This window comes from Procambarus clarkii, chromosome 19 (genome assembly GCF_040958095.1).
Source record: "Procambarus clarkii isolate CNS0578487 chromosome 19, FALCON_Pclarkii_2.0, whole genome shotgun sequence".
Classification (NCBI taxonomy): domain Eukaryota; kingdom Metazoa; phylum Arthropoda; class Malacostraca; order Decapoda; family Cambaridae; genus Procambarus; species Procambarus clarkii.
The window spans coordinates 40,877,146-40,888,108 of NC_091168.1; the positions used below are offsets into that span (position 1 = coordinate 40,877,146).

At 41.2% G+C, this 10,963-nt stretch overlaps 1 protein-coding gene across 1 annotated transcript; it reads left to right on the forward strand.

Annotated features, from left to right (window-relative positions):
- The first annotated feature begins 837 nt into the window (after positions 1–837).
- Positions 838–4,954, forward strand: LOC123753396 (serum amyloid A-5 protein). The gene is made up of 4 exons (XM_045735391.2): positions 838–996; positions 3,774–3,905; positions 4,065–4,175; positions 4,291–4,954. The coding sequence occupies exons 2-4, from the start codon at positions 3,781–3,783 to the stop codon at positions 4,427–4,429; spliced, it is 375 nt and encodes a 124-aa protein (XP_045591347.1). The 5' UTR covers positions 838–996; positions 3,774–3,780; the 3' UTR covers positions 4,430–4,954.
- Positions 4,955–10,963: the final 6,009 nt, after the last annotated feature.

Sequence of the window (10,963 nt, forward strand, 5' to 3'; positions counted from 1 at the left end):
TTATTGTTTTTCGACTACCTAACCTACCTAACCTAACCTAACCTAACTTTTTCGGCTACCTAACCTAACCTATAAAGATAGGTTAGGTTATGTTAGGTAGGGTTGGTTAGGTTCGGTCATATATCTACGTTAATTTTAACTCCAATAAAAAAATTGACCTCATACATAATGAAATGGGTAGCTCTATCATTTCATAAGAAACAAATTAGAGAAAATGTATTAATTCAGGAAAACTTGGCTTATTAGGCAAATCGGGCCTTGCATAGGAGGCCGAGTACGACGTTCTGGCTACTAGGTACAACATATATAAATATATATATATATATATATATATATATATATATATATATATATATATATATATATATATATATATATATATATATATATATATGCGAACAAGCCTGAATGGTCCCCATGACTATATGCAACTGAAAACTCACAAACCAGAAGTGACTCGAACCCTTACTGCCAGGAGCTCACTGCTGGCATACAGGATCCCTTAACCACCACTAACTACAATATTCCTTGCTGATAACTTACATTTCAATTGTTTCTCACCTAAGGAAGGGGATGAAGAAGGCAGGAGGGGGATGAAGAAGGCAGGAGGGGGACGAAGAAGGCAGGAGGGGGATGAAGAAGGTGGGAGGGGGATGAAGAAGGCAGGAGGGGGATGAAGAAGGCAGGAGGGAGATGAAGAAGGCAGGAGGGAGATGAAGAAGGCTGTAGGGGGACGAAGAAGGCAGGAGGGGGATGAAGAAGGCAGGAGGGAGATGAAGAAGGCGGGAGGGAGAGGCGAGTACGGAGGGGTAAGAGGTGGAAATCCCCACCAGGAGCTGGGAGTGTGAGAGGGGACGGGGACCCGGCCGCTGTGTCCTGTGTATATATCTAATGTGTGAGACGCTGATCCCTCACACACCTCCGCCCGCTGCCTCTCAGTTAGATCCTTGGCCTCACTCCTCTCCTCGAGTCAGAACATATCTGCATTACTTAAGAGTAAGTACTGGCAGGAACGAATGACTCACGGTCCTGCCTATTCCCAATCGAGTAACAGTTTTAGCTTTGTTCGCAATAATCAATAAGGAGAAGAAGGCAGCTATATGGCTGCCATATAGCTATATGCAATAGCTATATGGTGGGTACACCACTACCCATAGGCAACAGTGTAGGTGGGTTATTTGCAAAAAAAAACTAGTTTGGCACCAGTTGGAGCCTCCGGACCTTCCCAGGGGTTTCATTAGTGTTCCGACTTGAATATCCTGTGACCTTTCGTGGCCGAGTTGGTTAAGGTGTGTCTGAGAGACACCAAGATGCTGGTCTAAGTCAGAGCATTGTTCTAAATGCTTTTCTTATATTATGCTTTGTATTGTTGCTGTGGATCGTATTAGCCTCCAGGACATCTTCGCCCAGACAATGTATATTTCCTCACATGTCTGTGGATGAATGTATACTTCCTCACATGTCTGTGGATGAATGTATACGTCCTCACATGTCTGTGGATGAATGTATACGTCCTCACATGTCTGTGGTTGAATATATACTTCCTCACATGTCTGTGGTTGAATATATACTTCCTCACATGTCTGGATGAATGTATATTTCCTCACATGTCTGTGGATGAATGTATATTTCCTCATATGTCTGTGGATGAATGTATACTTCCTCACATGTCTGTGGATGAATGTATATTTCCTCATATGTCTGTGGATGAATGTATATTTCCTCATATGTCTGTGGTTGAATATATACTTCCTCACATGTCTGTGGATGAATGTATACTTCCTCACATGTCTGTGGATGAATGTATACGTCCTCACATGTCTGGATGAATGTATATTTCCTCACATGTCTGTGGATGAATATATACTTCCTCACATGTCTGGATGAATGTATATTTCCTCACATGTCTGTGGATGAATGTATATTTCCTCATATGTCTGTGGTTGAATATATACTTCCTCACATGTCTGTGGATGAATGTATACTTCCTCACATGTCTGTGGTTGAATATATACTTCCTCACATGTCTGTGGATGAATGTATACTTCCTCACATGTCTGTGGATGAATGTATATTTCCTCATATGTCTGTGGTTGAATATATACTTCCTCACATGTCTGTGGATGAATGTATACTTCATCACATGTCTGTGAATGAATATATACTTCCTCACATGTCTGTGAATGAATGTATACGTTCTCACATGTCTGGATGAATATATACTTCCTCACATGTCTGTAGATGAATGTATATTTCCTCATATATTTTGTCTCAAGATTCCTCCTGTGATCTCTACTACTGCTTGGCTTTGCCTGGTGTATTCTAGTGTTATATGTGGTAGTTGTATATGAGCCGCAGTAGTGATTCAGTTGATGAGTGCTTCTCATGGTGGGGTGGTTCAGTGCTTTGTCAACACGAAGTTTATTGTTTGGTGCTTTCAGGTGGCCTAGCTACTTCCTGGGGTCTCTAGCCACTCTTCTGGGACCTGTAGCTGCTACCAGGGGGTCTAACTACAGTCTCTGGATATTTACATTACTAATGTGTCTCACTACCTTCCCGGGGGGTCTCTACTTACTTTCCTGTTAGTCTATAATGCTATTTTGGGCTCCTTCGTCCTATTCCCACTCTTATACCTTGCACATACTGGGATAAATGCCAGGAACATTTGTCTGATAACAAGTGCAGCCTATTTAGGTCATCCTGCGGCGTGCTGATATTGTCTTTACATGTCTCATCTCCTTAGCATCAGATGGTAACAGTCATGTACAAGATTACACTTCTGCTGGAAGATCGTCGAGACAGTACTGAACCCTTTTATTCACTGAATAAATACTGTGTACTGTGACCAGTACTGAACAGTACTGGTCACAGTACTGAACCCTTTTATTCACTACTTGTTACCTTTCTTCATCCGACTTCTGTCTCACAGTGGCCCTTTGTTTCCTTTACAGTAGGTAACTCTTGACCCAGCTCATAACCTGTCCTGCTATATTACCTTGGTTCTACTTCTTTAATGAGTCTTGTGGAGTGTTGTATCAAAGGCCTCCTGGCAGACTAGGAAACTCTGTTGACCAAATTTGTACCAAAACTGCATTAGTTCCTATTTGGTCCAGGGGAAGGTCACATGTTATACTGGGCTCTGGACCCAGTAATTACTAAGGTAGCCTTGATTCACTACATTTACGTTTCTAATATAATGTCTCATGACATAAGAAATTATGTCATGAGACAACTTAGATTTTGACTTATAATATATTATTGGGTAGAGATTATCAGGATCAAGTGTTTCATGTCTTGGTTTATATAGCACTGAGCATCAAGCTCTCAAATGATTAAAGTTTGAAGACGATCTTCCTCGTTTACTAGCAGAGGTTTTGAAAAAGGGAATATTATTGACTATTTCTATGGTAAAGGTAGAAGCAAAAATATAATTTATAATATTGCCATATCTGATTCCTCATACACTAGGTCCCCGATTTATGTTTTCATAAGACCACTTTTGCAAGATCAACTACCCTATAAACCATTAATATTGGAATCATATTTTTTTTGTTTTAGAAGCTTTTAATACCTATATTAATGTATTTTCCGACAGTAACTAAACTGTGCATACACCAGCAAACGTTTTTAAGTTAAATATTTGGATATTTGTTTCTCCCAAAAAGGCCATAATCTCTTGGATTAAAGCTCATACTCAGATTAAAGCTCAGATTAAAGATCTTACTATCAGAATCCCTATGTGAGAGCGTCAACTGTGACCGCTGTGTTGTCAGTTCTAGGATGCGGGCTTCCATGGTTGTGTTGGTGTTGACTGTTACACTGGTGGCGGCGGCTCCAGACCCCAACTTGTGGGACCGTGTCCGAGAAGCTGGTCAGGGGGCCGGAGACATGGTCCGAGCATATAAGTATATATCTACATTTATTATAATTGTTACGAACCCCTGAAGCTGGCCTGACACTGATGTGTATATATACCGTTTGCAATGTGATAAACATCTCTGTTTAAACGTGATATACCTCTCGTTTTCTTTGTGCTATACATTCCGTGTCACTCTTCTTGTCAGTGACATGCGGGAAGCCAACTGGCGCAACTCTGACAAGTACTTCCACGCCCGCGGTAATGCAGACGCCGCCAGCCGTGGACCGGGAGGGCGCTGGGCTTCTGAAGTCATCAGGTGAGCGCTGACCCAAGTCACCTCCTGGCTATACTTGCTAGAAATAAAACCGTGTTTGTCATACACCAGACAAACGAGAATGTAGGTAATTCCGTATTTGTTTCTCTTTTGGCAGTAACACTCGGGAGTTTGTAGACCGTCTAAGAGGTCAGGACCCTGCTGACTCCGCCAGGGACCAGGAAGCCAACAGGTGGGGACGCAATGGTGGTGACCCTAACCGCTACCGCCCTAAAGGCTTACCCCAAAAGTACTAGAGCCCTGATCCCCTGCCACTACAGCCTCCAACTGCTGCCACCACAGCCTCCAACTGCTGCCACCACAGCCTCCAACTGCTGCCACCACAGCCTCCAACTGCTGCCACCACAGCCTCCATCCGCCCTTACCACCACAACTTTCCGCCCAAGCAAGAACAGCTTGCAACTTCTGCCGCCACAACTTCCAGCTACTGCTATCCCCTGTCACCACAATGGCCTTCCTCCACCACCATGGCCTCCCTCCACCACCATGGCCTCCCTCCACCACCATGGCCTCCCTCCACCACCATGGCCTCCCTCCACCACCATGGCCTCCCTCCACCACCATGGCCTCCCTCCACCACCATGGCCCTCCCTCCACCACATATAGGTGACCTTTCCCAATAGTCAACTTCGTAACCTCTTCACACAATATAATCAAATTTACATTAACAACTAAAATAAAACTTTGCTGCTATCTTACTTTCTACTTTTTACTTGTATAATTTTAATTATTGCCAATGATAATAAACTTATTGAAGGTCAGTCAGTCTTTTACCTCCGAACATTTCTATTTATGGGCTTTGCGCCGTCATGATTTAGAACATTCGGAAATTCTGTAGATAATTTTTATTATCAAATATGTATTTTTCCGGAAAATATATGATATATTGTAGACATTTTACAAACCGAACTGTAAATGTTTGAAAGATCAATGAGAACACACAAGCTAATTATACACACACACACACACACACACACACACACACACACACACACACACACACACACACACACACACACACACACACTGTATATATATATATATATATATATATATATATATATATAAATATATATATATATATATATATATATATATATATATATATATATATATATATATATATTAGTATATTTTGGTAGCAGTCTTTCCTGTAGACATATATTATTAAATATGACCGAAAAAGTAAGATTAATAATTCTAACACGAATTTTCTCAATCTTTCGTACATTTCGTTTCACTGTTGGAGGTAAATCAAAAATCAATTCTCCAAAATTCATTTTTATTTCTAGTCTGACGCGACACGAGCGCGTTTCGTAAAACTTATTACATTTTCAAAGACTTTAGTTCACAAATACACAACTGAATAGAACTTACGCATCTCCGATTTTATATCTACATTTGAGTGAGGTGGAAGGGGTGATGTGGCATTAACACAAGACAGAACAAGATGTGGTATTAATAGGGTATTAATTTCATCAACACAAGACAGAACAAGAGTATTAATAGGGTATTAATTTCATCAACACAAGACAGAACACGAAACAATGGATATTGAATAGAAGTGTTTGTAGAAAGCCTATTGGTCCATATTTCTTGATGCTTCTATATTGGAGCGGAGTCTTGAGGTGGGTAGAATATAGTTGTGCAATAATTGGCTGTTGATTGCTGGTGTTGACTTCTTGATGTGTAGTGCCTCGCAAACGTCAAGCCGCCTGCTATCGCTGTATCTATCGATGATTTCTGTGTTGTTTACTAGGATTTCTCTGAAGATGGTTTGGTTGTGGGAAGAGATTATATGTTCCTTAATGGAACCCTGTTGCTTATGCATCGTTAAACGCCTAGAAAGAGATGTTGTTGTCTTGCCTATATACTGGGTTTTTTGGAGCTTACAGTCCCCAAGAGGGCATTTGAAGGCATAGACTACGTTAGTCTCTTTTAAAGCGTTCTGTTTTGTGTCTGGAGAGTTTCTCATGAGTAGGCTGGCCGTTTTTCTGGTTTTATAGTAAATCGTCAGTTGTATCCTCTGATTTTTGTCTGTAGGGATAACGTTTCTATTAACAATATCTTTCAGGACCCTTTCCTCCGTTTTATGAGCTGTGGAAAAGAAGTTCCTGTAAAATAGTCTAATAGGGGGTATAGGTGTTGTGTTAGTTGTCTCTTCAGAGGTTGCATGGCTTTTCACTTTCCTTCTTATGATGTCTTCGACGAAACCATTAGAGAAGCCGTTATTGACTAGGACCTGCCTTACCCTACAGAGTTCTTCGTCGACTTGCTTCCATTCTGAGCTGTGGCTGAGAGCACGGTCGACATATGCGTTAACAACACTCCTCTTGTACCTGTCTGGGCAGTCGCTGTTGGCATTTAGGCACATTCCTATGTTTGTTTCCTTATTGTAGACTGCAGTGTGGAAACCTCCGCCCTTTTCCATGACTGTTACATCTAGAAAGGGCAGCTTCCCATCCTTTTCCATCTCGTAAGTAAAACGCAGCACGGAACTCTGCTCAAATGCCTCCTTCAGCTCCTGCAGATGTCTGACATCAGGTACCTGTGTAAAAATGTCGTCAACATACCTGCAGTATATGGCCGGTTTCAAGTTCATGTCGACTAAGACTTTTTGCTCGATGGTACCCATGTAGAAGTTTGCAAACAGGACACCTAGGGGAGAACCCATGGCGACCCCATCAACTTGCTTATACATGTGCCCATCCGGGCTCAAGAAGGGTGCCTCTTTAGTACAAGCTTAGAGTAGTTTCCTCAGAATATTTTCTGGTATGTCAAGAGGAGTACAGGCTGGATCACGATACACTCTGTCGGCTATCATTCCGATTGTCTCGTCCACAGGTACCTGTGGACGAGAGCCCACAGGTACATTGTGGGCATCCACTTGACCATCACGACCGGACAAAATTGTCGCATTTGTGTTCCTCACGTGTGCCCCAAAGAATGAAGTGATTTGGTAAAATGCTATGCCCAAGATTACTATCCGAGTGCCGGCGGTGGGGTGGTTCAAATAGCCTCGGCTATCACCTCATTTTGTCCGGTCGTGATGGTCAAGTGGATTAAGGCGTCTTGTACATACCAGTTGCGTTGCTCCTGGGAGTATGGGTTCAAGTCACTTCTGGGGTGTGAGTTTTCAGTTGCATATTGTCCTGGGGACCATTCAGGCTTGTTCGCATTTGTGTTCCTCATGTGTGCCCCAAAGAATGAGGTGATTTGGTAAAATGCTATGCCCAAGATTACTATCCGAGTGCCGGCGGTGGGGTGGTTCAAATAGCCTCGGCTATCACCTCATTTTGCCCGGTCGTGATGGTCAAGTGGATTAAGGCGTCTTGTACATACCAGTTGCGTTGCTCCTGGGAGTATGGGTTCGAGTCACTTCTGGGGTGTGAGTTTTCAGTTGCATATTGTCCTGGGGACCATTCAGGCTTGTTCGCATTTGTGTTCCTCACGTGTGCCCCAAAGAATGAGGTGATTTGGTAAAATGCTATGCCCAAGATTACTATCCGAGTGCCGGCGGTGGGGGTGGTTCAAATAGCCTCGGCTATCACCTCATTTTGTCCGGTCGTGATGGTCAAGTGGATTAAGGCGTCTTGTACATACCAGTTGCGTTGCTCCTGGGAGTATGGGTTCGAGTCACTTCTGGGGTGTGAGTTTTCAGTTGCATATTGTCCTGGGGACCATTCAGGCTTGTTCGCATTTGTGTTCCTCACGTGTGCCCCAAAGAATGAGATGATTTGGTAAAATGCTATGCCCAAGATTACTATCCGAGTGCCGGCGGTGGGGTGGTTCAAATAGCCTCGGCTATCACCTCATTTTGTCCGATCGTGATGGTCAAGTGGATTAAGGCGTCTTGTACATACCAGTTGCGTTGCTCCTGGGAGTATGGGTTCGAGTCACTTCTGGGGTGTGAGTTTTCAGTTGCATATTGTCCTGGGGACCATTCAGGCTTGTTCGCATTTGTGTTCCTCACGTGTGCCCCAAAGAATGAGGTGATTTGGTAAAATGCTATGCCCAAGATTACTATCCGAGTGCCGGCGGTGGGGTGGTTCAAATAGCCTCGGCTATCACCTCATTTTGTCCGGTCGTAATGGTCAAGTGGATTAAGGCGTCTTGTACATACCAGTTGCGTTGCTCCTGGGAGTATGGGTTCGAGTCACTTCTGGGGTGTGAGTTTTCAGTTATATATATATATATATATATATATATATATATATATATATATATATATATATATATATATATATATATATATATATATATATATATATATATATATATATATATATATATATGTCGTACCTAGTAGCCAGAACGCACATCTCAGCCTACTATGCAAGGCCCGATTTGCTTAATAAGCCAAGTTTTCCTGAACTAATATATTTTCTCTATTTTTTTTCTTATGAAATGATAAAGCTACCCATTTCATTATGTATGAGGTCAATTTTGTTTTATTGGAGTTAAAATTAACATAGATATATGACGGAACCTAACCAACCCTACCTAACCTAACCTATCTTTATAGGTTAGGTTACGTTAGGTACCCAAACTGAGCTGTTTGCCATACAACAGGCATTCGCATATGTGATTGCACAAAACACTCAAAATGCAATCATACACACAGACTCAAAAGCTGCACTTCAAATACTAGGACAAAAACAGTGGAAAGATAATGTGGAAATAATTACCACTATTTTGTATCTTGGAGCAGTCGCTAAAGGCAAAGGACTCAACATAACTTTAAACTGGATCCCATCCCATATTGGAATCCCATTAAATGAAAAAGCTGATGAAATTGCTAAATTGGCAACTCGTCATCCAGTGATACATAAAACAATTCAACCCAGCCTAGAGAACATAAAAAACATCATCACCAAAAAACTCTCACACCTCAACAAAGCCTACCTACACCAGAGAATAGCTGAAGGTTCGCCATCTGCAACATGGTATCTTCAGGCAACCAAATTAGAAAGGTTAAATATCCCAATAGGAATCCACAGGGAAATAGCAGTTAGGCTATATAGACTACGTCTAGGTTACAGATGCAACTGGGAGATTGGTGAACCCCGACAGAGAGAGTGCATCTTCTGCCAAACTGTCACAGAAAAGCCATTACTTCACTATCTTCTGGAATGTGAAGCAACCAATGACCTCAGAAGAGCTTTAAGAGTTCCTGAATCATGCAGTGGCCACCCTGAAGCCATCAACACAGCCACTCTCCTGGTCAACAAAGGTGTTCAGCAGCTGGACACCCTCATAAAGACTGTGAAGCAGTATCCTCCCCTGCGATAACAGCTTGATGGTTAAATGGAAACTCAGAATACTGAGAAAAAAAAATTGTACCACTTACGGGGGGTCATGCCCGTGCCACCTCTTGGGTGGCTTAATCTTCATCAATCAATCAATCAATCAATCAATCAATCATAGTTTTTCACTTTTTGCCTTAAAATTGCACTGTATCAATTGCTACCCAATCTCCCAACCTTTATGTTCCCAATTTGAACATCTTTACCATTGTGATCATTGCTGTTTTCTTATATGTGCTGCCAATCTGTTGTATGGTGTTTATAAATCTTGTTTATCTGAATCTTTTGCTACCCAGTCTCCCAATCTTTATGTACCCAATCTGAACATCTTTACCATTGTGATCATTGCTGTCTTATATGTGCTGTCAATCTGCTGTATGGTGTCTATTAATCTTGTTTAAATTACTAATCAAGCTGTCAATGTAATCAATCAGAGCTTTAATATAACAATGTGCTTTAATATACTTACTTATCTCTCTCATCTCATTTTTCTCTTGTAATGTATCTTTATCATTTATCAATTCTGATTGAAATTACCTACTTAAAATTATCTGCTAGATTAAGGACCTGCCCGAAACGCTGCGCGTACTAGTGGCTTTACAAGAGTGTAAATACTGTACTATCCAATGTATTCTCACGAACCCCAATGTACCTTCTTGTATATATATAAATAAATAAATAAATAAATAAATAAATAAATAAATAAATAAATAAATAAATAAATAAATCTTCCTCATCACAATCGACTTGAGAATGGTCCAGGACGGACCGAAACGTCGTCATCCCTTCACCTTCTAGTGTGTGGTCTGGTCAACAACCATTGGTAAAACTTTTATCATGCGTAAAATAACTTATTTACATTAACGCTGTAAGTTAACAATGCACTGTACTGGTTTGATTAACATGGCTTGAAGGTTAACATCCTGAGAATAACCTTGTATATTAAACTTAGTAAGTGTAACAAGGGTAAATGTAATAATGTGTAACTTCCAGAGAATAAGTCTAACAATGGGGCTATTACACTTTACATTAGTAAAAGTGCTACCTTGGGTAAAATGACAGTGTAATACTGTAACATTCTATGCGGTTAACATTTAATTGCCGGGAAAGGGAGGCGCCAGACGGCCCCCCCCCCCCTGATAGATTAAGCACTTGCCCAAAACTACGTGGCTTTACAATAATTGTAAGAACACCACTGTTATGTACTCTGACAAATCCAATGTACCTTCTTGTATATAACACAAACAAATAGATAGTAATTTCTTCGGAAGAACAATATTAGATGAGAAGGGAGGATAGTAATTTACAGGATCCCCGGGATCCTCATGAAATGAATTGCTTGTGTATTTGCTATTTGTATCCATAGGCTAAACCTATGGTTTAGCCATGAGAATAATCTTAGGGTGCCCAAGAAATGCTATGATTGAGATAATGAGGAAGGAATTGAATATGATGAGTATTGAG

Excerpts from the sequence above, each read along its gene's own strand:
- LOC123753396 (XM_045735391.2), top strand. The coding sequence starts at position 3,781 with ATGCGGGCTTCCATGGTTGTGTTGGTGTTGACTGTTACACTGGTGGCG. Across the intron at positions 3,906-4,064 it reads GACATGGTCCGAGCATATAA|TGACATGCGGGAAGCCAACT; the intron begins GTATATATCTAC and ends TCTTCTTGTCAG. Across the intron at positions 4,176-4,290 it reads TGGGCTTCTGAAGTCATCAG|TAACACTCGGGAGTTTGTAG; the intron begins GTGAGCGCTGAC and ends CTCTTTTGGCAG.